The sequence below is a fragment of the Budorcas taxicolor genome, chromosome 7, assembly GCF_023091745.1.
Source record: "Budorcas taxicolor isolate Tak-1 chromosome 7, Takin1.1, whole genome shotgun sequence".
Taxonomy (NCBI): Eukaryota; Metazoa; Chordata; class Mammalia; order Artiodactyla; family Bovidae; genus Budorcas; species Budorcas taxicolor.
The window spans coordinates 8,210,676-8,238,317 of NC_068916.1; the positions used below are offsets into that span (position 1 = coordinate 8,210,676).

The 27,642-nt window shown below is 49.0% G+C and overlaps 1 protein-coding gene across 1 annotated transcript; it reads right to left on the reverse strand.

Annotated features, from left to right (window-relative positions):
• TMEM38A (transmembrane protein 38A) lies at positions 1–26,625 on the reverse strand. Its single transcript, XM_052643226.1, has 6 exons — positions 26,446–26,625; positions 7,263–7,419; positions 6,855–7,039; positions 4,312–4,399; positions 2,351–2,468; positions 1–1,594 (listed from the first exon to the last, which is right to left on the reverse strand). Exons 1-6 carry the CDS (start codon positions 26,567–26,569, stop codon positions 1,367–1,369), a joined length of 900 nt encoding a protein of 299 aa, XP_052499186.1. The 5' UTR covers positions 26,570–26,625; the 3' UTR covers positions 1–1,366.
• Between the last annotated feature and the right edge of the window lie 1,017 nt (positions 26,626–27,642).

Consider the following 27,642-nt stretch of genomic DNA (forward strand, 5'->3'; position numbering starts at 1 on the left):
TTCGTTCACAACAAATTTATTTGCTGATCTTTCACACTGAGCCTTGATAGACATGCAAGAGGAGGAATTTGGGGGCCCTACAGCCTCAGGACCCACCAAGCTCCCGGGCATCACCAGATCAAGGCACTTTCCCAATAATTAGGAGAAACCTGGGACCCCAACAACCCAAGGCCTATGTGTCACAGCCACAGGCTGATGCCCTGAGCATGCCCTGAGCACCCACATGCAAAGAACAGTCCCAAGCTGGCCAGTCCTGGGCCCAAATCCCACCTGAGACTGGCCATGCCCAACCCACCCACCCTTCTCAAATACCCTGGTGACCCAAGCTGAGGTGAGGGTGGCCAGGAGGGGCGCTCAGCTGCCACCCCCTTGCTCACCCCAAATCAAGTTCCCAGCCTGCCCAGTAGCAGCACGAGATTTGGCACATAGTAGGCAAGTGTTTGTTGAATGACTGAGCGAGCGGCAATGAAGGACGCCAGCACTGAGGGAGGCCTCGTGGGGCTTCTGGAGTCCGACAGTGAGGGCTTGAAGCCCCTGGACTAGAGCCAGATCTTGGAACCCCCGCCCGGCCAGCTGCATTTCTTTGGTTTAGGGGGCAACCTGAAGCCAAGGATCAGAACAAGCCTCCCTCACCCCTCCACGCTCTTAAGTCTGGCCTAGACACATCTACTGAAGGCCTCCTTTGTTCCAGGTAATTTGTGGGGTTCTCCAAGCCACAAACACAAAAGATCTAAAATGCAAAACTATTTTTTAAGCACGATGAACACCCATCAGGGCCTCACCGCTTGACTGCGTTGTGCTTCTGAGCTTACAAAGCTGGTTTGTCAGGTCCAGCCTCACAGTAGCCCTTGTATACAGAATGGGGTGAGGGGCCGCTATACTGATGGGCACACAGAGCTCAGAGCAGGGGGCAGCTTGCCCAGGGATGCCCAGGAGAAGTTGACAGGAAGAGACGTGGAAATCACAGCAGCTACCTTACAGCAGACAGTAAACACCCATCAAACGGATGAGCCTCAACATGGCTTGAAATTCTTTCAGAGTCAAGGTGTCATTTTCGAGAGGACGTAACACGACCAAGAACGTAACTGCCAAGGTTTCTGGTTGGAGCTATTGCTGGGATCCTGTGGACCGCTCCCCCAAAGCTGTAACTCTATGGGGACTTGGCAGAAGGAGAAAGGGACCCCCCATTCCTACAAATGCCCTTCACCCCCCATATCTCATTTAACCCCCCACATCAGCCCTGGAGGGTGGGCTGATGGCCCCAGTTTGCAGACAGGGAAGCAGAGGCCTGGAGAGGGGAGAACGGAACCCAGGTCCTGGGTCTGGGTCCTCTCCCTGGTGCCCTAAAGACCCCCTGGGCTGCCCGCTAATCTGCCTTCTTGGTCTTCTTCTTCCTGGAGCCCTCACTCAGCTCCTCTTTGGACTTGGCGGGCAGGGGTGAGTGTGGGGAGCCAGGCCCGCTGCCACCCTGGGATCCACCATGGTTGTTATGGTGATGGTCGCCCCCCGAGGCCGACCCAAACAGCACAGGGCAGACGTAGGCTTCCAGGACATCAAAGGGGGAACTGTGGGAGTGGGTGGCCGTCAGGAACACCTGAGGTGGGATGACAGAGGGACAGGAGACAGCGAGAGAGCCAGCGGGAGGGTGAGGCAGAAGCAGATGGGAGGGGGGGGCGGGGATAGAGAGAGAAGGTCAAAAGGTCAAGGACAGAGGGAGCCTAGACTCAGATTTCTGGCAGCATGTACCCCCAGGAAGGTGATCAACTATCCTGCCTTTTCCAGGATGCAAAGATGTTGGTGCTTAAAATCCCAGCCACACCGGAACAGTCGGTTGCCTTTTCCCCAGCACCACACGCACACCTGGGCTCAGAGAGGAGCTATGCTTGGTCTGGGGTCACTCACTCCCTTCCTCTGTTCAGTGTGGTCCCCTCCTAGGGAGTCAGCAATGAAGTTCCCCAGCTCCACGGGGCAGGGAAGGGTGTGTGGCCCTGAAAGACCTTTCCTGAGTAGGAAGTGACTCCAACTAGCACCATTCCTGGTCCAGCCCGCTCTCCATGCCCAAGGCACAGGCCCCATACTCCAAACAGACTCCTACTCTCCTGCTTCCATCTTGGCCTTATGGGACCCTCTGCCTGGGAGACCTTGTTCTGCTCACTCTCACCCCCACCTGCTGGACCCTGGACTTCTCATACCCTGCTCTCAGGCGTGAACCTGCTGACAAGCTCCCCCCGCTCCCCGACCTCGACCTTAGGGCTGTCCTTTCCCCAGACCCCTCAAGGGTATCAGCCTAAGTTTCCCATCCTCAGCCCAGGAAGCACGGGTCAGCATTAGCCAGGACAGGAGGACTTACCTTACACGATACCATGAACATGGTGAAGATGAAGATGAGGCTGGCTTTGGACACTGGGAGCCAGCGGGTCTGCTGGAGGGTGAAGAGGATGGCTCCGTACAGGCTGGCCTTGGTGGGGCTGCATGGGGTGGCTCTGGTTATCCGGAGGGTCTACATGGCTCAGGGCTTTGTTCCTCTGGCCCAGAGCCCCTTCTCCACCCGCTCCTGCTATGCCCAGCTCCCACCCCAACTTCTCCAGGGTGCATGGTGGGAAGATGCCCATGTGACATGGACGAGATGGTGCCTCCCTGGGCAGTAAAGAGCTAACTCGGTGCAAAGAGAGCTCTCTCCTCTGGCCTGCTCCTGAGAGGTCCCCACGAAGTTCTGCCTGATCGGAATGTCTTTGTTCACCTGGGGACTCTGGGTCACACCAGATGATAACGATGTGATTTAGGGTGGGGTCTAGGGCCACATGGTATCAGCTGAACCTCTGGAGGGACTGGAGACTGAGGTTGGCCATCCAGGGTGTCAGTTAGGTCCGTGTGACCAAGCTCCAGGAAAATTCCTGAACACCAGGGCCTGAGGGAACACTACTGGTTGGTAATCTTAAATACACACAGTCACACGTGGATACTGGGAGCAACAGGTGCTATCCACACAGCTCCTTGGAGAGGGGACAGTTGGAAGCTTGCACCTGGTCTCTCCCTGGATGCTCTCCCTTGTGCCTTTTGCCTTTTTGCCAGTTTTAATCTGTTCCCTTTGACTCTAATAAACTATAACCCTAAGTATAACAGCTTGGCCAAGTTCTATGCCTCTTCCTAGCAAATCATCACATCTGAGAGTGGTCTTGGGGACTCCTGAACAATGCATCCCCTGGAATGTGAGATTATAACACACAATTTTTATTGATTTTCCTTTTCTTCTTTGAAGAATAGGCTTCCGATATTTTGACTTGCCCGTGAGCTAAGTGTGTGGACACATCTCTCATGAGGATAAAATGAGATAATGCCATGTTTTGCAACATATGACATGGGAGGTAGTTTTCAGTGGCTTATGTTGTTGATGTTCAGTTGCTAAATTGTGTCCAACTCTTTGCAATCCCATGGACTGCTGCAGCACGCCAGGCTCCCCTGTGCTTCACTATCTCCCGGAGTTTGCTCGAACTCACGGCCATTGAGTCAGTGATGCCATCCAACCATCTCGTCCTCTGTCGTCCCCTTCTCCTCCTGCCTTCAATCTTTCCCAGCATCAGGGTCTTTCCAATGAGTCAGCTCTTCATATCAGGTGGCCGAAGCATGGCGCTTCAGCTTCAGCCTCAGTCTTTCCAGTGAATATTCAGGGTTGATTTCCTTTCTGATTTAGGACTGGTTCAATCTCCCTGAAGTCCAAGGGATTCTCAGAAGAGTTCTCCAGCACCACAGCTCAAAAGCATCATTGGCACACGAGTGAGCCTTTTAATGTTGTCATATTTTAATGACAACAGCTTTATGGAAGAAAATTTAACTAGCCTGATTCTTTCAGGTCTTCTAAAAATGTATTAGACTTAATGCCTCATGTGGGTCATGGGTTGAGTACTGTATATGACCATCTGGTCTTACCCTTTGTTCTCCACCTAACCCCAGCCACACTCCCCACCACACCCTCACTTCCCATCCAAAATCTGTACCCTGGCCCTGAAGAACCAGGCAGAATGTTTTTTGACTTGATAGTTGGCAGAAGCACTAGCCTCTGTCCAGAGTCTCCTTCTTTGCTAGAAAACTCCTCCTCAATCTTCAAACCCCATTTCATGGGAGATGAAGGAGTGTCTTATCTCCCTGAAGCTCTGCCTACCCCCTCAGTAGTGTCAAGGCTCTGCCTCTGAGTTCCCCCAACCATGTCCTCTGGAAGCTTCTGGAGGGAGAATCAGGGGACCAAGGCTTCTAAGTTACCAGAGTATCCAACCCAGGGTCGGGCCCAGGGAGTGGGGAGGATGGGATACTCACAAGGACATGTGCAGAATCTCGTTGGTTTCTGGCTTCCAGACCCCTCGGAGCAGCTGCTCAAGGTTGGACATGAGGGTGACACCAGAGCCTATGGGACAGGGTACTTCTGAACAAGCCTGCCACCCCCAGCTTCCCATTCTTCTTGGCTGAATTCCCAAGCAAGAAGTTTCTGGAGTCTTCTCCAGAGGAATATTGCGCCTAAGGTGTTGCAGGTGAGGAAACTGAGGCCAAGAAGGGACAGTCTTCCCAAGGATCACAAGGCATATTCAGAGCAAAACCAGCATGGAGTAAGGGGGGGGTCATATCCCACCTGCAAGATATGTCTTGATCAGATCTGGATTGTCTGCCCTGATGTTTTCAATCCAGGACCTTGAACTGTCCAAGAGGCTTCCAGAGGGCTCCCCACCCCCAGCCTCTCTCCCGCCTTGGGTTTCTGAGCTTTCAACCTTTCTTGAGTCATTTGCCCTCTGGAAGGCATGTTATACCCTTGGGGACTTTTCTCTTTAGAACAGGCTTCCTAGAGAGACAATAAGGAGACCCATATCAAGATTTTTGGTTGAATTTCTAGAAGAATCTTCCCATTTACTCCAAATGTATTGGCTAAAGAGGCTTAGACACTCACTGAAGGAGAGGTTGTGCCAACTGGGGTGCCCAATATGTACCACTGGACCAGGAGTTTGCTTCTGGGGTGTCTTTGCCCCAAAGAGTCTTTTGGCAATATTTTATTTCACCACTGGGGAGGGAACTGCTACTGGCAGCTAGCAGGTCGAAGCCAGAGATGCTGCTCAACACCCTGTAACACGCAGGACAGCCCCCGCCAGAGCGTGATCCAGCCCTAAGCGTCAAAGGTGCCGTAGGACACTGGCTCGCTGGCGGGCACTCCCAGGCATTTGGGAGCACCCACCTTGGTTGGCAGGAAACGGGAATGCAGAGCTTAGTGGTGTTCAGCACCTGCTCAAGCCTTCTCTGCCTGCCTCCTCACCACTCCCTGGCCCACCGCTGCAACCATCACTGCTGAATTGTCTGTCTCTCCTTTAACTTCCCTCGGTTTTTGCTTTACGTGTTTTGGTGCTCTGTTTTTAGGCGCATATATGTTTAAAATGGTTATATCGTTCTAGTGGGTTGACCCACCATTATAAACTGTCCCTGTGTAATTTTAGTAACTTTTTGTTTTGGTCGAAATGTCTATCTTGGTCTGCCTCTTAGCATAGATAGAGGAGGGGGAAAGGCGGGGCTTCAAAATAGTTTTGAATGTGAATGTTGAGTTCAGAGGACCAGGCGTCAAACCCCATCTGTGCCCCCACAGCCGCATGACCTTGGGCAAGTCATTTTATTCCCCTCCTCAGCAGAAAGGGGTGATGCTAACTTTCTACTAAAGAAGGTCAAGTATGATGCACAGTAAGCCCAACTCAAAACTTACCCTGGATTGGGGATCTTAACCTAGAGTCTATGAACCCAGAGGGGAAACAGAAGTACATTTTCATTTCCACATCCTTCACTGAAACACAGTCTTTCCTTTTATCATGAAGGGAGGCAACTACCTCGGCAGGATTTGCAAGTCTACGACTGTCATCAACCGAACTCACGGATTTTTTTTTTTCTTTTCACATTCTCATTGTTGCAGATGGTTTCAAATAACATTTGTGCTCAATGCTGCTTCAAGAAAATGAGACTTATTAGAAGTCAGTGGAAGGTCTGCTATTTAATCAATAGTAAATATGCATAAAGGGCTTCCCACGTGGCTCTGTGGTAAAGAATCCACCAGCCAATGCAGGAGACACAAGTTTGACCCCTAGATTGCGAGGATCCCCTGGAGAAGGAAACAGCAACCCACTCCAGGATTCTTGCCTGGGGAATCCCATGGACAGAGGAGCCTGGTGGGTTATGGTCCATGGGATCAAAAAAGGGTCAGACACGACTGACTAAATAACAAACAGCAATAACAAATAGGCATAAAACCACTAAAGCCTATTTTAAAACACTTTATAACTACTTTAAAATAATAGGTTTCCTTTATTCTCCTATACATTTTACGTTATGCACTTAGGAAAATATAAAAAGGCCTGTAGGCTTTACTGGGCTGACAAAAGGGCCACAGTCCACAAAGCTTAACAGGGGTATGATCTCCTCTCTATGAGGCACTTGACAATGTCTGGAGACATTTCTGGTTGTTGCACTGGTGGTAGGTGCTACAGGCATCCAGTGGGTGGAGGCCAGAGATGTGCTCAACACCCTACAACGCACAGGATGGCCTCTACACACAGAAGGGTCCAGCCCCCCATGTGAGTAGGGCCGCAGCTGAGAAAGCCTTCTCCGGAGGCATTAGCGACCGTGGTTTCATTGTCCTATTTACTTTTTTAAAAGAAAATCTCTGCTGAATTTGTTACAATACTGCTTCTATTGTTTAAGTTCTGGTTTTCTGGTCCCAAGATATATGGGGTCTTAGTTCCCTTACGGGACTGGCTAAGACGGCTGATAACGGCCACTGAGAAGGGGCTCTCAGTGGGCTGACTTCCCTTTGCTCTGGCTATGGTCCTGTTTACCTTTGACCCACCCGGTGGCGATCATGACGAACCACCCGTGGTGGTAGTGGTGATGGGCGTGATGGATGCCCACGGCGATCTTGCGAACTCTCACCACCTCCTTCATAGCCACAAAGATGAGTTTCACTGGCAGGAAGCAGACACACTTGTAAAAGAGGTCCAGGGGGCAGAAGAAAATCAAGTACCTTTGGGGAGAGAATGCCAAGCATCAGGGGGGAGATAGACACTGGGGGCCCCCCGGAGACGAGGTTATGTCCAGACTCAGGACAGCTGGGCGGAGAGGGTGGTGAGTCAGGGCTGACTGTGGAGGTTTGGCTGGCGGGTCCTAGTTCCTCCCACCTCCCGGGTGGTGGGATAGCCCTGCCCGCCTGCTCTGCTCTCCCACATCCCGTGACCCGTGACGCTCACCAGACCGCTGAGGCCAGCAGGATGCTGGAGTTGTTGCTGAAGTAGTCGATCACGGGCTCCCCAAGGAGCAGATCAGCCAGGATGTAACTCCCAAAGCAATGCAGCATGGCACACAGCCAGGACGCCATGGGGTGGTGCCGGGACAGCTCAACTGCTCCTGAGGGGCACGGGGGTGTCCCCACCATCACCAGGGCGCTGAGGGCATGCTTCACCATCATGCCCTCTGACCAGCCCGTCCTAATTCAGCCGCCTTCTCAGAGTGTCCGCCCAAAGCCTTGCAGTTCGTCCATTTACAGAGGATGAACCAAGGCTCAGAGAGACTGTACACGCGTCTGAGATCACACAGAGAGAAGGCAGAACCAGGCTGGGGCTCTTTCCTCTGAGCTCAGAGAGGATGATAATTAAAACAAATCATATTTAGCAGGTCTTCCTGGTAGCTCAGTTGGTAAAGAATCCACCTACAATGCGGGAGACCTGGGTTTGATCCTTGGGTTGGGAAGATCCCCTGGAGAAGGGAAAGGCTACCCACTCCAGTATTCCGGCCTGGAGAATTCCATGGACTGTAAAGTCCATAGGGTCACAAAGAGTCGGACACGACTGAGCTACCTTCACTTTCTCTTTCATATTTAGCCAGCATTCCTGGGTCAGAGGTGGTGATGGTGGTGGTTTACTCATTAAGTTGTATCCGACTCTTGTGATCTCACAGACTGTAGCCCATCAGGCTCCTCTGTCCACGGGATTTTCCAGTCAAGAATACTGGACTGGGCTGCCATTTTCTTCAATGAGGGATCTTTCTGACCCAGGGATCAAACTCGGGTCTCCTGCATCACAGGCAGATTCTTTACCACTGAGCTATCAGGGAAGCCCTCTCAGACACTGGGTTTCAGTGTTTATAGGAAGGACTCATTAAATCCTCATTGGTGGCTGCAGCCAAGTGATCACTGTTATTGTCCTGCCCAAGGAGACTGAAACTTGTTTTGTGTCGCTTGGCCATGCCTCTCGGCTCATGAGATCTTAGTTCCCTGACCTGGGGTTGAACCTGTGGCCCCTGCAGCAAAAGTGCACAGTCTTAACCACTGGGCCACCAGGGAATTATGAGGAGACTAAAGCTTGAAGAGGGCAACACACAGCTGAGAACGTCTGATGCAGCCTTGGGCGGATGCCAAGATCCCCGTAAGCCTACACCTGTACCTTTGGTCTTTCCTTATTTTAAAGAAAAAAAAAGTGGGTGTGGTTAAATATACGTAAACTGTGTCACTTTAATCATTTTAAGGGTACGGTTCAACAGCGTTAAGCACATCTATGTTATTGCACAACCATCCCCATCATTCATATTGATAGCTTTTTCACCTGGCAAAACTGAAACTCTAGCCCATCACACATTAACTCCCCATTCCCCCTTCATTCCAGCCCCTGACGCCCACCACTCTTCTTTCCATCTCTGTGAACTTGACTACTCTAGAGACCTCAAGTGAGTGGAATCATACAGCATCTGCCGTTTTGGTGACTGGGTCCTTTCATTTTGCATAAAATCCTCAAGGGTCATCCATGTCATGGGATGTGTCAGAGTTTTCTTCCTGTTTAAGAATGAATACTATTTCCTCCGATGTGTCTACCACCTTCTGCATATCCATTCATCTGTCGGTGGACATTTGGGTTGCTGACTTCCTTTAGCTGTTATCAATATGGCAGCTAAGAACAAGAGCGCACGAATATCTGTGAGTTCCTGCTTCAATTCTTTGGGGCATAATTCCAGATGTGGATTTACCGGATCAAAGGTTAATTCCATTTTCAACTTTTTGAGAAACTTTCCCACTGTTTTCCACAGCAAGCACCCCATTTTACATTCCCACCAGCAACGCACAAGGGTTCCAACTTCTCCACTTCCTGGGTAACACTTACTGTTTTGTTTTTGAGGAATAGCTATCTTGGTGGGTGTGAGGTGGTATCTCATCATGGTTTTGATTTGCATTTCCCTAATGACTAGTGATACTGAGTTCTTTTTTCAAATACTTACTGGTCTTTTTTTTTTCCTTCTCTGCACCACCATTATTTTAAATATTTTCATTTATTTATTTGGCTGCACTGGGTCTTAGTTGCAGCATGTGTATCTAGCTCCCTTACCAGGAATTGAATCCAGACCACTGGATTGGGAGCACGGAGTCTCAGCCACTGGACCAGCAGGGAAGATCCTTATTGGTCATTACAATATCTTCTTTGCAGAAATGTCTATCCGAGTCCTTTGTGCATTTTTGTAAAAACTGGGTTGTCCCTCTGTTGTTGAGTTGTGCTCTTATGGAGAATGTTTATTGGCTTTGACTGGCCCCATTGAAAGGAGAATCTGAAGTCTTGCTTCCAAGTCTCATCTTATTGGGAGAGTGCCATCAGGGTAGAGGGAAGTCACCAGATACTGGTACCAAGACGGACAGTGCAGGCATGCCCAAGTGTGTGGAAGGGTACAGAAAGAGCAATGAGCAGAGCTGCATAAGGGAGTCCTTGAATATAGAATTATACTGACAGAGTGGGGAGGGAGAGAGAGCAACCCTATTAGCATCACAGAAGGAACAAAGACACAAAGCAAAACTGGCCAAGCACAGATGCCACTTCTTCCAGGAAGGCTTCCTTGCTCTACTGAGCCAGTCACTCCTGAGGACTTCCACTACCCTGTGGACTCCACTCTGTTGGTACTTTATGCAATTTTTTCACATCAAATAAGAGAAAGGAGCTTAGTGGTTGCTTAGGGATGGAGGGGTGGAGAAGGCAGTGGTACCCCACTCCAGTACGCTTGCTTGGAAAATCTCATGGATGGAGGAGCCTGGAAGGCTGCAGTCCATGGAGTCGCTGAGGGTCGGACACGACTGAGCGACCTCACTTCCACTTTTCACTTTCATGCATTGGAGAAGGAAATGGCAACCCACTCCAGTGTTCTTGCCTGGAGAATCCCAGGGACGGGGGAGCCTGGTGGGCTGCCGTCTATGGGGTCACACAGAGTCAGACACGACTGAAGTGACTTAGCAGCATTCAACCCAAGAAAGAAAATGTGAAACAATGGACTTACTTATCAAATAGAAATAGGGACCCCACCCCTAAGGAAGATGGCTTAGTGCATTAGTTTCCACCTTGACTGTACATCAGGATTACCTGGGGACTTTACAAACACCTGATCCCTCTGCCCCAGCCAAGTGTCTCGGTTGGTGGGTCTGGGGTGTGGCTGAGCTTGTGGATTTTTTAACGCTCTTGAGTGATTCCTCTGCGCAACATAGTAGAGCACACAGAGATAGGGGAATGAGCTGGTCCATGTCCTGACATCCTGCAGCCCGGATAACCCCAAACCTTCCAGCCAAGGCTGAGAGGTTGGGCTCCCAAGAACAATGGTTTTCAAACTGTGTTCCTGGGAACCGTGAGGGTTTGCAGGAGGAAAGGTGAAATCAAGTGGGTATGCTGGAGTTGAAATGGAGCACAATGTCATTTACTGCTTCATCTCAGACTTCGGCATAAGGTTTTGTTTGAAAAGGAGAATCTGGTATTCACATAGTCATGCATACAAATGTTCATAGCAGTTTTTATTTGTAAACAACTTAAATGGCTTCAATGGGTGAATGGATAAACAAACCCTGGTATATCTGTACCATGGAATACTATCCAATAATGAAACAGGAATGAACCAGGGATGCAAAAACTATCCGAACAGATCTCAAGAGTATAATGCTCAGTGAAAACTGCCAATCTCAGGTTATGTACTGTACGATTCCATTTATATAACATTCTCCATGGGATAAAACCATAGTGATGAGTGGCAGAGAGCAGATCAGTGGTTACCAGGGGTTAGGCTTCTAAAGAAGATCCAATTATAGGGGGATTCCCTGATAGCTCAGTTGGTAAAGAATCTGCCTGCAGTTTGCCTGGTTTGATTCCTGGGTCAGGAAGATCTGCTGAAGTAGGGATAGGCTACCCACTGCAGTGGTTTTGGACTTCCCTTGTGGCTCAGCTGGTAAAGAATCTGCATGCAATGTGGCAGACCTGGGTTTGATCCCTGGGTTGCAGTATTCTGGCCTGGAGACACAACTAAGCGACTTTCACTTTTTTTCCACAAGGGAGTTTTCATGGGATGTCAGAACCATTCTATATCCTGACTGTGGTGGTGGTTACTCAAATCTACACATGTGATAAAATTTCAAAGGACTATATTTTTTTAAAGTGCAAGCAAAAACACCTGAATAAAGTCTATAGTAGGTGTTAATGGTATAATACTGGTGTCAATCTCCAGTTTTTTATTTTTTAATATGTATTTGGTTGTGTCTGATCATAGTTGTGTACACAGGATCTTTCATTGTGGTTAGCCAGTGGGGTTAGCTGTGGGGCACAGCCTTAATTGCCCTGCGGCATGTAGGACCTTAGTTCCCTGACCTGGGATTGAACCTGCATGCTCTGCATAGGAAGACAGATTCTTAACCACTGGACTACTGGGAAGTCCCAATTTTCAGCTTTTTTTTTTCCCATAATGAGCTATCATTGGGTAAGATGTTATCATTGGATGAAGCTGGGGAAGCTGGAAACTCTTTGGTTCATTTTTGCAACTTCTGGAAATTCCCTGGTGGTACAGCAGTTAGGGGAGCTTCCCAGGTGGCGCTAGTGGTAAAGAACCTGCCTGCCTGGAGAATCCCATGGACAGAGGAGCCTGGTGGGCTACGGTCCATAGGGTCGTAAAGAGTCAGACACAGCTGAAGCGACTTAGCACAGCAGAGCATAGCCAGAGCCAAAGCAACTTAGCACAGCACAGCATAGCGGTCAGACTTGGTGCTTTCACTGTGGAGCGTGCAGTCCCTGATGGGGGAACTAAGAGCCTGCAAGCTGTGTGGCATAGGCACAATAAATAATAAATTACTTATGAGTCTTGAACTTTTTCAAGATAAAAGCTATTTTAAGATCCCAAATTAAAATGAAGGTGTGGGGGTCTAGTCCTTTAAAACCACGGTTACGAAACCACTAGAGGTACAAGACTGATGAGTATGAGTCAAACTGCACACCTTGTACTACCCACTGAAAGTCGTGCAAATCTTTTGAAATAGTTCAGTTCTATCTTTATACTGTTATTGTCATAATCTTCCAGTCACCCCCCCCCCCCCACTTGGAACTCAGGTGTCTTCTGGTGTCTTCTTGATTCCTTCCCTCCCCCACTAGCTTCATTTTCCAGAGAATGAATTTAGAATGAAGTTGTAAGACACAGTTACTCAGCTCTCACAGCCGGAGGTGGTACCAATGACTGTCTTAATTATTTATTTTGTAAATTTTATTTTAAAATTTATTGAAGTATAGTTGATTTATAAGGTTGTGTTCATTCCTGCTGTACAACAAAGTGATTCAGTTATGCATACATACCCATTCCTTTTCATATCCTTTCCCATTATGGTTTGTCATAGGATACTGAATATAGTTGCCTGTGCTATATGGGAGGACCTTGTTGTTTATCCATTATATATATATAGGTATTCATCTCCTACAGTTTGCATCTGTTTATCCCCAATTCCCATTCCTTCCCTCCCCCACCACCCCAGCAACCACAAGTCTGCTCTCTATGGGTGTCTTTTCTGTTTTGTAGCTAAGTTTATCTGTGTCATATTTTAGATTCCATGTATATGTGATATCACATGGTATTTGTCTTTTTCATTCTGACTTACTTCACTTAGTATGATAATCTCTGCTGCTAAGTCACTTCAGTCGTGTCTGACTCTATGTGACCCCATAGACAAGGACGGCAGCCCACCAGGCTTCCCCCTTCCCTGAGATTCTCCAGGAAAGAACACTGGAGTGGGTTGCCATTTCCTTCTCCAATGCATGAAAGTGAAAAGGGAAAGTGAAGTCGCTCAGTTGTGTCCTACCCTCAGTGACCCCGTGGACTGCAGCCTACCAGGCTCCTCCATCCATGGGACTTTCCAGGCAAGAGCATTGGAGTGGGATGCTCTAGGTCCATCCATATTGCTGAAAATGGCACGATTTCATTTTTTTTTTACGGCTGAGTAGTATTCCCCAGTAGCTCTCTTCAAATAGTTTACTTAAATCCAATGAACACGCCACTCAATGTGGATGCGAGATAACAAGGTTACAATATATGATCTGTTAATTAAGAGACTACTCAAAAGATATAATCAGTCTAGCTCTGGGGATGTTTAAGGGAAAGCTTCTCTTTATATCTAGAGATTGGATGACTTTTGTCTCTAAATTGTCAAATCTAGGATTTCCCTGGTGGTCCAGTGGTTAAGAATCTGTCTTCCAATACAGGGGATGAGGGTTCAATCCCTGGTCAGGGAACTAAGATCCCACATGCCTTGAAGTAATTAAGCCTGTGTGTTGCGACTACTGGGCCTGCAGGTCACAACTAGAGAGAAGCCCGTGTGCTGCCACTAGAGAAGCCTGCATGCTACAGCAAAGGCCCCGTGCAGCCAAAGGAATAAAAACAAATGAAAATTTAAAATTGTCAAATCCGAAAGCTTGACCTCTTTGGGCCATGTACCCAAATCACTGCAGATGGGGACTGCAGCCATGAAATTAAAAGATGCTTACTCCTTGGAAGGAAAGTTATGACCAACCTACACAGCATATTCAAAAGCAGAGACATTACTTTGCCAACAAAGGTCCATCTAGTTAAGGCTATGGTTTTTCCAGTGGTCATGTATGGATGTGAGAGTTGGACTGTGAAGAAGGCTGAGCGCCGAAGAATTGATGCTTTTGAACTGTGGTGCTGGAGAAGACTCTTGAGAGTCCCTTGGACTACAAGGAGATCCAACCAGTCCATTCTGAAGGAGATCAGCCCTGGGATTTCTTTGGAGGGAATGATGCTAAAGCTGAAACTCCAGTACTTGGCCACCTCATGCAAAGAGCTGACTCATTGGAAAAGACTCTGATGCTGGGAGGGATTGAGGGCAGGAGGATAAGGAGACTACAGAGGATGAGATGGCTGGATGGCATCACTGACTCGATGGACTTGAGTTTGAGTGAACTCCAGGAGTTGGTGATGGACAGGAGGCCTGGCGTGCTGCGATTCATGGGGTCACAAAGAGTCGGACACGACTGAGCGACTGAACTGAAGTGAACTAAGTGTGAAGCTATTGATATAAGTAACTATAGACTACTGATACACTCAACAAGTTGCATGCATGTGTGCTAAGTTACTCAGTCATATTCAGCTTTGTGCAACTCTACAGACTGTAGCCCACCAGGTTCCTCTGTCCATAGAATTCTACAGAGAAGAATACTGGAGTGGGTTGCTGTGCCCTCCTCCAGGGATTCTTCCCAACCTAGGGATTGAACTCGTATCTCTTACATCTCCTGCATTGGCAGGCAGGTTCTTTACCACTGCCACCTGGGAAGCACCCCCAACAAGTTGACTTGATCTTAATCCTTCAGTGAGTACAAGGACCTTATCCATCTTATCTGCAGCTGAACCCTCCATCCCAGCCTCCTCCCTTCCTCCATGCTGGGCACTGTCCTGATACATGGTAGCTAATAATAACTGTGAGTGAAAGAACTCCTGTCCACCTAGAGCTTACATTCTAGCAAATGTGCACTGAACACTCTTAAGCATTGCAATTATGTTGGGCACTTTTAGTTACATTATAACAACCTCCCCTGCTCTCTTTACTTACTGAGTTCCTTGTTTTAATTTAGTTACTGTTGTATGCTAGGCAAATACATGCCTGCAAAGCATCCTCAAGGCTTCAGCCTCAGACCCCAGGCTTTCCACCCCAGAGAACATAGGGATTGATATCCCTACCTACAGTGAGTTACAGGAGGGACCAGTACTCCCCTCCCCGCTCAAGTTCATGTCCATCAGAACCTCAGAAAGTGACCTCATTTGAAATGGGGTCTTTGCAGATGCGATTAAGGTAGGGATCTCAAGATGAGATCATACTGGAGCATCTGGGTTTGTCCTGAATCCAATGAGTGTTCTAGTAAAAGGCAGAAAAGGAACCACAGACACAGATAAGAAGGTGGTGTGAGTTAAACTCACAAACAGATGTTTTCACAAATCACAAAGAGGTAAGTCCTAACCCCTGCTATCTGTGAATGGGGCCTTATTTGGAAATATGGTCTTTGCAGATGTAATTAATTTAAGGTGAAATGATTATGTTGGTCTTAATACAGTGTCTGGTGTTCCTGATAAGAGGAGATGGATCACAGTGGGGAAGGCTGTATAAACAAGGAGGCAGAGACCGCAGTGATGCAGCTGGAAGTCATGGAACTTCAAGGACGCTAGCCACCTCCGGAAGCTTTGCCTAAGCTTCCTTCCTAGAACCATCAGCGAGAGGATGACCCTGCTGACACCCTGATTTTGGATTTCCAGCTTCCAGAATTGCTAGACAATACATTTTGGTTGTAAGCCACCTGGTTTGTGGTACTTCATTATGGCAGCCAAAGGAAATTTATACAAAAAGCCAGATGAGGGGGATTCCCTGATGGTCTAGTGGTTAAAACTCCATGCTTCCAATGCACGGGGTGCAGGTTTGATCCTTGGCCGGGAAACCAACATCCTACATGCCACATGACCAAAAAAATAAATACAATAAGAATAATAAAATAATTTTTTTAAAAAGCCATATGAGGTCAGAGGCAAAGATTGGAGTGATGTGTGATGTGAGTACAAGCCAAAGCATGCCAAGGATGGCTGGAAGACACCAGAAACCACGAGAGGAGCATGAACGGTTCCTCTCCTGAAGCTTCTAGGACCCAGACACCTTGACTTTGGACTCGAGACTTCAGAACATGGAAAGCATAAATGTCTGTCGTTTCAAGGCCTCTAGTTTGTGGTCATTCATTACAGCAGCCCTAGGAAACTAACATAGCACGTGACAGACGAGGCAACAGATCCTGAGTGGCTGTCTGAAGATCAGCCAGGCTTCAGTGAGGATTTATGAGTTCTGACCACGTGCCAGGCTCTTGCTAGGCACTAGAGAAGCAGCCATGAGCAAGAGTTGGTTCAGGGGTTACCTTTGTGGGGTCCGTAGTCTGGTAGGGAGGCAAAATGGTTAAATAATCCCACAAAGGGAGGCCAAAACTCATAAGGGAGAAGCACATGGCGCTTTGACGGGTTTAATTCAGCAACTGTCTTAACTGAGGAGGTCAGACTTCATTTAGGTAGCAGTGCTTAAGCTGAGATCTGAACAATGAGCAAGGATTTCCTAGAGGATGAGGGGTGGAAGCGAGAAGACGATCCAGGCAAAGGGAGCACGTGGGAGAAGGTCAGAAGGGGAGAGAGGGAAGCTGAGAGCAAGGGGACACTCGGCACAAGATACAGTGTTCAGGGAACTTCCCTAGGGGTCCAGTGGGTAAGACTTCTCCTTCCAACGCAGGGGTTGTGGGTTCGATCCCTGGTCAGGATCTAAGATCCCACATGCCTCTCAGCCAAAAAACCAAAGCATAAAAAACAGAAGCAATATTGTCACAAGTTCAATAAAGACTTAAAAATTGGTCCACATCAAAAACATCTTGGAAACAATGAAACAAACACACCCACACCCACACAACAGGAACATTACACTGTCAGCATCCAAGCCTCTTTCCCCGGTCCTCTGTCTAGTGTTCTAAGCTCATGTTGGGGAAAGAAACACGAAATGCACTCTGCTCTACAGAAGGAGCTGCGTTCTTTTCAGATCAGTCAACCTCAGAGAGAAGGCTGGGGAGGAGGAATATCGGCCCCTCCTCCAGAGGAAAAGAGCCCGAGTTTCCCTTGTACATACACAATTGGGAGGATCAATAGGCAGAACCAGCTGAGAGGCAATTTGGCAACACTGAGGAAATGAGTCACCTGTGAGTCACTTGGCCCCAGCAATTCCATTCCTCACTATTTGCCCAAGAGAGAAGCTCATGCACGTGAACCAAGAGACACGGGGTCGGGGCGCATTTCACCGCCGCACTGACAGCAGGGGAAAAGCAGCGTCTGCTGATTCTTGGTGAGGGGCGAGTCACCCCAAGGGCTTCCCGGGTGGTGCTAGCGGCAAAGAATCCACCTGCCCCTGCAGGAGACCCCAGAGACGTGGGCTTGATCCCTGGGTCAGGAAGAGCCCCCCTCCCCGGAGTCGGAAATGGCAACCCACTCCAGTATTCTTGCCTGGCAGATCCCACGGACAGAGGAGCCCGGCGGGCTACAGTCCATGGGGCAGCAAAGAGTCAGACACGGCTGAGTGAGTGAACACAGGGTCACACAAAATGGAATACCGCAGAGTAGTTATTTTTAAGTGGACTAGGAGCTTCCCTGGTTAAGAATTCACCCGCCAATGCAGGGGGCAAGGGTTCAATCCCCAGCCTGAGAAGCTCCCACATGCCAAGCCTGTGTGCCACAGCTACGGAGCCCGCACACCTCGAGCCTGGGTCCTGCTACAAGAGGAGCCCCCACAGTGAGAAGCCCAGCTTCCCTCAATGGAGGGTAGCCTCCCTGCTCACTGCAGCTAGTGAGCTTGCCTGCAGCAACAAAGATTCAGTGCAGCCCAAAACAGACAAATCAACAAATCTTAAAAACACAAATGAACCAGAGTTAGGGAATTCCCTGGTGGTCCAGGGGTTAGGACTCCAATCCCACGCTGGGGAACTAAGATCCTGCAAGCCGTGTGATGTGGCCAAAACAAACACCAGCAACACACTAGATCCAGACCTGAGCTCCGCAGCCTCAGCGTTGCTGGCGTGTGAGGCTGGATCACTCTCTGCTGTGGTGGGGCCCATCCTGTGCACTGCGGGATTCAAGGAGCATCCCGGGCCTTGTCTCACTGGATGCTGATAGCCCACCCCCAGTCTGAAGAAGGAGATGGCAACCCACTCCAGTATCCCTGCCTGGGAAATCCCATGGACGGAGGAGCCTGGCGGGCTATAATCTATAGGGTCGCAAAGAGTCGGACACTTCTAGTGTGGTGGGGACTAAACCACCACCTCACCCTGGTTGTGCCAACCAAAAATGTTTCCAGATATTGCCAAACATCCCCAGAGGACAGATCTGGCTGAGAATCCCTGCTCTAGATGCATCAATACTGATAAATCCCATAAGGCTGCTGCTGAATAAAAAAGTTAGGTTGCAAAATGATATGTTTCTGTATATTCTAGGTATAATATATATGTAAAACAACACAAGCTGCTCCGCGCAGTTCATAGACATATGCACATTGGTGAAGGTATACATACAGGCATGGGAATAATATAGGCTGATTTTAGGGCAGTGATCATATCTAGAAGACTCCTGAGAGTCCCTTGGACAGCAAGATCAAACCACTGAATCCTGAAGGAAATCAACCTTGAATATTCATCGGAAGGACTGATGCTGAAGCTGAAGCTCCAATCCTCTGGCCACCTGAAGCGAACAGGAAAAGACCCTGATGCTGGAAAAGACTGAAGGCAAGAGGAGAAGCAGGTGGCAGAGGATGAGATGGTTGGATAGCATCACTGACTGAATGGACAAGAATTTGAGCAAACTCCGGGAGATGGTGAAGGACAGGGAAGCCTGGCTTGCTGCAATTCATGGGGTCACAAAGAGTCGACTTAGTGACTGAACGACAACAATATATCTAGAGAGGGAAAGAGGGGAAGGGAGGGGACTGGCTCTGTCACTATTTTTAAAAAAAAAAGATCTGAAGCAAATCTATGTTCACATCTAGTAAGTGTGTAGTGAACACAGGGGTATCTGTGTCATACATATTCTGTATGTTTGAAATATATCATCATCAAAACTAGAAAAAAACACAAGGGTCCACCTAAAAGTTGATAAGCAAGAAGGACTTGGGGTGCTCTCCTGCCTTACCACACCAAGCCCCCTGGGGGGCCCCCACTGCCTGCCCCCTCCCCAGTGGTTGTGAACGGGGACCCAGGAACAGGAGGTCTCACAGCCTAGCGTGGGGCACCATGCGGTTTTATGCACAGCAACCCACCAATAGGTTCTAGAAGACTCTCAAAAGGTCATGTTCACAGAAGTGCTATTCACAATTGCCAGAAGGTGAAAACCACCCAAATGTCCATCAACAGATGAACGAGCAAACTAAACGTGGTCCATCCACACGACGGAACACTACTCAGCCTTAAAAAGAACTGAAGCACTGACAGGAGCTACAACAGGGGCGGATCCTGAAAACACGCCACGTGGAAGAGGCCGGGCACAACACGGCACACACTGTGCGGCCCCACTGGCGTGAGACGTCCGGAAAAGGAAAAGCCATCGAGACAGAATGCAGATTACTGGTTGGCAGGGGCCGAGGAGCGGGGTGGGGAACGACTGCTAACAGGGACCGGAGTTCGCTTTTCAAGCGATGAAGATGGTTCTTGAGCTTATACGTTCCATACGCGTGCATGCCCTGTTGCTTCAGCCGTGTCCAGCTCTTTGCAACCCCACGGACTGCAGCCTGCCAGACTCCTTGTCCATGGGATTCTCCAGGCAAGAATACTGGAGTGGATTGTCATTCCCTCTCCTGGGGGTTTTCCCAACCCAGGTATCGAACTCGAGTCTCCTGCACTGCAGGTGGATTCTTTACCGCTGAGCCACCGGGGAAGGCCCACATTCCACACAGGTGGGCTCATACAATATGGCCCTTTGCATCTGGCTTCTTTCACTGAGCTCAGCATTTTCAAGGGGAATATTCATTTCCACTGCTGGACTGTATTCCATCATAGGAACAGATCACAAGCTATTTATCCATTTTCTGGCACATATTAATACATACTATAATCAGAAACCTGCCTCATAAAAGTCATTTCAGATTAAATCAGCAACACGCTTCCCTTTCTCTTTACACCCTCATTGACTAACCACATGTTCTTGGACAAACCATCTTTTTTTCCCCCAGCTCTTTCCTTCTGTCAGGTGGGAACCCTAATCCCTTCTTTGCCTAACTCCTATCAGGGGTTGGAATCAAATTTTCCCTCCTCCATCTCACCCTGAAGTCACAAGCCCAAAGTACATCCTCTCTGGACCTACTAAGCTCCTCCATTATGAAGCCCAGTGCCCTCTTCTCTCCTCCGGGCATCTATTTAAAACACTGCCAGCTGAGATTTAATCCTTGGGAGCAGCTGGTGGGTCCTATAGAGGCTGGGTCAGGTGAGGCCCCCATGTTTTGCAGAAATGGATACTCTGCAACTAAAAATAACCCCCAGGGGTTGAATTCTTTCCAGGATCTTTCCTTTGCCTGCTGGGACGATAAGGTGGGGTGGGGGTGTGGGGAGCTTGGGTTTGCAGGAACTCCGTAGGCTCCTCACTATGGGGGAAGCCTGGTAGAAAAGTCACACGTGTCGGGTTTGGCTCTGTGGCTCACTCTCCAGTGGCTTTGGGCAAATGACCACCACCACCCCCTCTCACCTCCAGCCTGTTTCCTCTTTTGTCAAAGGGAGAATGAGAGCATTCCCTTCACTGAGTTATGCTGATGATTCAATGCTGTTTATTGTCATCATTATGCTTTTTTAAAACAATTAAAGGGCATTCCCTTGGCAGTCCAGTGGTTAGGATCCTGTGCTTTTGCTACCAAGGGCCTAGATCAGGGAACTAAGATCTTATGAGCCATGTAGTGTGGCCAAAAAAATAATAAAATTGAACTATAGTATCTTGATTTACAATATCATTAATTTCAGATTAATAGCAAAGTGATTCAGCTATATATATATAAATACATACTTTTTCAGATTCTTTTCCATTATAGATTATTATTAGATATTGAATATAGTTCCCTGTGCTATACAGCAAACCTTTGTTGTTTATCTATTTTATATATAGCAATATGTATCTGTAGCTTCCCTGGAGACTCAGTAGTAAAGAATCTGCCTGCCAATGCAGGAGATGCAAGAGACACGGGTTCGATCCCTGGGTGGGGAAGATCACCTCGAGAAGGAAATGGCAATCCATTCCAGTATTCTTGCCTAGGAAATCTCATGAACAGAGGAGCATGAAGGCCTACAGTCCAAAGGGTCACAAAAGAGTCAGACGTGACTTAGTGACTAAACCACAACAATGGGTATCTGTTACTCCCATACCCCTATTTTATACTTCCCCTTTCTGCTTGGGCAATCACAATTTTGTTTTCTATGTCTGTGAGCTTTTTATCATTTTCACTACTCTCCTAGAAACCCTAGAAAGACAGGATGAGTCTCCCCATTACCACAGGAGAAGACTGGAGCTGGTGGGGACAGTCTGCCCTGAGGATCCACAGCAAGGCAGTGGTGGAGAAACTGTCCCCCTGGCTCTTTCCCTTTGCCATGCTTCATTCTAATTCCTTTTGCTGGGTCTTAGAGCAGCACCAGGAAGCAGAAAAATGTGGGTTTCAATTCCAGGTGCCACCAAAGCACTCCGCTCTCAATGGGTGAGCTCTGGCAGCTCACTCCCCATCTGGGCCTCAATATAGTCATCTGTAGAATGGGGATGCTGTCCAGAGCAACCAACTGTCGCTGTTTGCTTGGGCTGAGGGGTTTCTGGGGCTTTGGATGCCTGTCTTGGGCAAACCTGGGTGAGGTGGTCACCCAGGGCTATTACTCATTTCAAAGGGCTATTATTCATTTCATTTGTGAAAGATGAAAAGAAATTAAGCTTAGTGCTTAGCAATTATGTGAAGGTTATTTCTGGAACTGGGCTGAAATGGAAAGCACCTGTGGGTGGAGATTTTAGTGGATGGACTGATGATAAAAATCAGATCTGCCTAAGGAAGAAGCACTGATTCTGACCCTATTTCTGATCTGTGATGGGCTCCACACATTCCCTCTCTAGGGGTTAGTGTCCTGTCTGTGGATGGCTGGGAAGTGCTAGAAGATTCCCCGGTGTACTTTTTTTTTTTTTTTTGCTGTACCAGGTCTTAGTTGCAGCATGCAGGATCTAGTTCCTGGACAAGGGATTGAATCCAGGCCACCTGCATTGGTAGCAAGGAGTCTTAACCACTGGATCACCAAGGGCGTCCCCACAGGGCACTCTCAGCACTGCTACCATTCTGTGCTATTTAGTGTGAGATCCAAACATGGGAGGTGTGCTCACAGAGTTTCTCTAAGACAAGTCTCCCTCCGCCAAGCCTTGGTGCTCAGCTTTCTTCCTCACTTGTGGTTCTCTTGAGCTCCCCCCACTAATTTTTAAATGCTCAAACTGCAACGAAGATGTCCTTCAATAGGTGAATAATTAAACCGTGGAACAGTCATGCCATGGAGTATTATTCAGCACTAAAAAGAAATGGGCTATCAAGCCACAGAAAGACACAGAGGAGCTTTAAATGCATAGTGCTAAGTGCAAGAAGCCAGTCTGAAAAGGCTACATAGTGTATAACTGCAACTCTGTGACATTCTGGGAAAGGCAGAAGTATACAGACAGTAAAAAGAGCAGAGGCTGTCAGGGATTTAGGGAGAAGACGCAGGAGAGACGAACAGGCAGAGCTTGTGGCATTTTTAGGTTAGTGAGGCATTTCTGTGCAATACTACAATGATGGATGTTGTTATTGTTTCAGTCACAGAAAGTATTGTCTGACTCTTTCCAACTCCATGAACTGTGGCCTGCCAGGCTCCTCTGTCCATGGGATTTTCCAGGCAAGAATACTGGAGTGGGTGGCTATTTCCTTCTCAGGGGATCTGCCTGACCCAGGCATCGAACCCACTTCTCCTGCATTGGCAGGCAGATTCTTTACCACTGAGCCAGCAGGGAGGCCCCATAATGATGCATACATGTCACTATATGTTTGTCAAAATCCATAAAATGTACAACACAAAGGAACCCTTATGTCAACTACAGACCAGTTGATAATGATGTTGATAATGCAATACAATGATGCTAAGAGGGCAATAATGATGCTGACAATAATGCTTGTTCATCAACTATAACAAATGCTCCCCTCTGGTGCAGAACCTTAATGGGAGGCATGGCTGTGTGTGGAGGAGGTAGTCAGCCTATATGGAAAACTACTTTCATTTTTTTGTTGTGGATCTGAAACTGCTCTAAAAAAAATTGTCTATGAATTAAAAAAAAAATGAAGATATTCAAACAGCTAACATATAAACATTGTTTCAAAGGAAGCTGCAAATCATATTTCTAGCTTCCCTTGAAAAATTAGTTCTGCTAGTTCCAGCCCCAATCAGGTGGCGGTGCACGTGGCTGGACCTCACCTGGGGACTGTCCTCACCTGGCTGTCTTTCTGCTTTCTATATGTGACCTGCCAGGCCCTTGGAAGCACGGGAGTTTAAGACTCAGTCTAGATTTACGATTCTTAACTGGAGGTAACTGTGCCCCTCTAAAGGGACACTGGCAATATCTGGGGACGTTTTTGGTTGTCACAATTGGGGTGTGCTGCTGGCTTCTAGTGGGTCAAGCTAGGGATGCTGTGAAACATCCTGAAACTCACAGGATGGCCCCCACCACAGAGGATGATCTGGCTCTAACTGTCACTAGTGTTGAGGTTGGGAAACACTGGTGCAGAAAACTGGAACTTAAAATATTGATGCTGGTACCATCCCCTGCAATTCTGATTTTCATGATGAAGGGGTACTCCCTGGACAATGAGAATCTTCAAAGCTCTCCAGGTGACTCTAATGTGTAGTCATACTTGAGAACCACTAGTCTGGAAGGCTCTTTGTGTGGATCAGGTCTTAAAGTAGCCATTGATTGTCATTCAATCATTCACTCATTCCTTCAATCATGCAGCCAGCATCCACAACTTCTTTCTCTCTTCTGGCCTAGAGCTAGGAGTCTTAGAGGTGACTCAGATTTGGCCCTCCCTGCCCTATTGAGCTCCAGGTTCTTTTAGTCCATCATTTCTCAAATGTTAGTAAGCTTGCAGGGATCCTGTTCAAATGCAGAGTCTGTTTCAGTAGGTCTGAGTGGGGAGCTTGGCATTCTGCTTTTCTTAACCCAGGGGTCACAGATGCTGTTCACCTGAGGACCACACGTTGTGCTTCATCCTCATTCAGGATTCTCATGAAAGTCTGACCCAGAAAATGCCTGCAGCCCAGGAAACACATTGCCTCATGCCTTACAAATCGTTCTACTACCTCTCACAAGTGCCTTAGACCTGACCACTGACCAAATTCTCTACAGATCTTCATAAGAGCCAGGTAAGGGAACCCAGATTATTGTACCAATGAGCCCATTTCACAGATGAGCCAACTGATGCTCATGTAAGCAAAACAACCTGCCTGGTGTTTACTCACTGCTAAAGGCAGAACTGACTTCCAGTTTGAAGATTATTCCTTAAGCCAGATTGGCTCTCAGGTTCACAAAATTCCTAGGGGCCCATGCATTCTCTAGCTGGCCCTGCAAACAGCACTCAGACTCTGCGAAGAAACCTCTACAGAGGCTTAGCAGGAACACCAAACTGGAGGGCTACAGCTAAGCCCAATGCCTCCCTTTTCTAAGGGTAGGCAAGTCCTCCAGAAAAACTGTAGTCATTCTTGGGGTCCAGCAGACCTGGGTTGGAATCCCAAGGCTGTCATCTACCAGCTATGGGACCACAGGTTCATTGCATATGTAAATTAGCTTGGCCTCTATTTCCTCAGCATCCCTAGGGGAGGAGAGCTTGAAACAGGAGCATGCCAGGTCTCTATCCCAGACTTTCTGATTCAGTTGGCCTGGAGTAGAGATGAGATAGGGGAAGGAGGGCCCCCAGGAGCCTCTAAGGCACCCTTTCAACCTTCAAGAACCTTCAGGCTCCAGCACTTCAAGTCCAGAAGATTTATTCTGTGACTCCAGCAGGAATGTCTCAATCCCTACTGCATGCTCCCAGCCAGCCCAGAGACCGCTTTCCTTCCAGACACTTGTGTTCTACATCACTACCGGGCTCCTGCCCACACAATTTTAGATCCCCCAATGTGTGCTAGGTTCTGTACTTGCCCAAGAGACCTGGTATGAGCCACCAGAAATTCATCTGCAGACAGGAAATACAGCCCTGTGTTCGGGCTAAGACAACACAAAGCTTATTTTGCTTTGCAAAGTAACTGCTTTCCAAAAGCGCTTATAAAGAAATAGGCTCTGGCATGTGGACGAGCTAAAATAGAACAGAAACACTCCGCAGGCAGAGTATGATCCTATTTGCATAAGACTGTGCATTTACATCCATAACGACAGGGGTATAAATGCAGAGAAGTGAGGTCTGGAAGGCAGCCACAACATAGACTGTAATTATCTTTTTTCTTTAGGCTTTTCAATTTGATTTTTCTCTTTAATGTACACTAGCACCTATCTTTATCATCTTAAAAAAAAAGAAAAGCAAAGCTATTTCTGAGAGGATACAGGAGTAATTTACATCTAAGTGGGAGAAAAGATCACAAAGTTTCAGGTGATTGGTCTTTTTTCTAAATCTAAAATTCTATTGTCCCTTTAGTTTGCTGTTGTGCTAGAGTTATTAAAATAGGAGGAGATGAATAAGAAACACTCCCTAAGCCTTGTATAAAAATAGGCTGCATTCTAAGGAGGCCATTTACCGTTACTGAAAAAAAGAAAAAAAAATCCAAGACTCTGGGTCTTCCTCCAGCGATTCTCCAAAAGGGTCTGGAGCTGGTGGGAGGAGGCTGACCCCAAATTACCCTGCCCTAGGGCCGGTCCGGTCCAGCTCAATAAGTAGAAAGGATCCGGGCCAGAGCTGGAAGAATTCCCGCTGGGCTCCAAGATCCGGCACAGCCTCGGCCCAGGCAAAGGGAGAAGAGGTTGCCCCAGAGCCACAGCAGGGAAGCGACATCGGTGTCACTTTCTCTGAACCTGATCACAGCCCCCAGCACTGCCGGCCCTTATATAGGCACTCAGCTGCGGCTTTGGCTCCGGCGCCAAGGGCAAGGAGAGAGGTCAGGGCTGCAGGCAGCCAGGACTTGTGACCTGGCCAGCAGAGCCGACCCCCGCCTGCGCCCTCACCACGACCTAGCCCCTCGCCCAAGTTCATGAGACCCTCTCCTGCCAGGATCCCTGACCTTCTCTCTCCCCGCATCCTCCCCAGCACCTGTTCCCCACTCCTCTGAACAATCACGTTCCTCTCCTGCATCTGCTTCCCCTCCCCCAGCCCCACAATCCCAGGGGCTTCTCTCCTTGCCCTCGCTCACATCTGTCCCTTCTGCCTGCCCCCACGATACCAGAACCTGCCGGCGTCCCCGAACCGACCCCTGGGAGTGCTTCCTCACGATCCAGGCCTTCCCCCTCCTCCAGACCCCTGGGTTTCCTGCCGTCTCCCGCCCCGTAATGCCAGCCCTCTTCAGCACCCCGGCGCTGGCTCACCTGGCTCATACTTGAGGTAGAGGATGGAGACGATGAAGTAGCTAAGGTCGAAAACAGGGAAGAGGGGCACCCGCGAGAAGCTGAGGGCAAGCTCGCCCAGGCTCAGCGCCGAGAGCAGCTCCATGGCGCCCACCGGGTCCCACCCCAGCCCCCGGCCCGGTGCGTCCGGTCGCTGGCAACTGCGCCCCCGCCGCTGGACCCGCCCCCGCCCGCCAGGCGCCGCCCCAACCCGGCCCCCGCGGGAGAGGAGGAGCGACCGCTGGCCTCCGCGCGGGTCGTGGGACCGTCCTGCCCCATGGAGCTCGGTCGGTCCAGCATCCCACACTCTGTCTCTCGAGCCATCATGACCCGATTCAGCCCAGCCCGGTGGAGTGGGATGGGTGGATGATGCCGGGTCCGGGGTCGCTGTGGAGTGTGAGTTGGACACGGAATCTATCCTTGGAGGGGGGAGATATCCGTTCCTCAAGGAGCCCACTCAGGCAGGACGGATCATTCAGGACCCCACTCCTGTGGGGCTCGGTTAGGACCCACGTCCTCTGTGGAGCCCTTGATTCGAGACCTCCATCCCCCCGTGGGACCGGATCACTTGTGAACCCCATACTCCCGTGCCCCATAGGGTCTTCTCGGTCAGATCCCTAGTCCTCTATCGATCCGTCATGATCCCAGCTCTAAGCCATAACTTCTGTCCTCCGCCAGGAATCACGTCCTCCGAGGGAACCGCTCAGTGGGAACCCCCGCCCCCGATAGTTCCCCCGGCTAGTGGGGATCTTGCCTTCCGTGGGGCCCAGGAAGAGGCCCTTTGGAACCCAACAGTCGGGATGTACATGTCAGGGAGAACCCACTGCGTCGGGATCCATTCCCCTATGCAGTTTAATGATCAAAAGATCCCGTTTTTCCAGAGGCCGCATCCTTTGAGAACCTAGCCGAGCAGAAGGAAAAGCTGCTGGGCTAGTGGTGTGGAGCGCTGGTCACTCACACATGGGCGATAGGTTTCCAATCCGTGACCCAATCCTGCCAGCATATGGTTCCCTCCCGTTGGATGACGTCATGTTCTCGCCCCGCCCTTTCTTGGTTACGTTCAAGGCCTGAGGGCTCAGATGGTGAAGAATATGCCCGCAATGCGGGATACGTGGGTTCGAGCCCTGGGTCGGAAAGATTCCCGGAAAAAGGCAATGGCAACCCACTCCAGTATTCTTG

Bases quoted from the DNA above. Each gene is read 5' to 3' on its own strand.
- TMEM38A (XM_052643226.1), bottom strand. From the start codon at position 26,569: ATGGAGCTGCTCTCGGCGCTGAGCCTGGGCGAGCTTGCCCTCAGCTTC. The intron at 7,420-26,445 runs GTGAGCCAGCGC...CGTGCCCCTCAG, and splicing joins CTACCTCAAGTATGAGCCAG to GAGCAGTTGAGCTGTCCCGG. The intron at 4,400-6,854 runs GTAAACAGGACC...CCTGTCCCATAG, and splicing joins CGCCACCGGGTGGGTCAAAG to GCTCTGGTGTCACCCTCATG.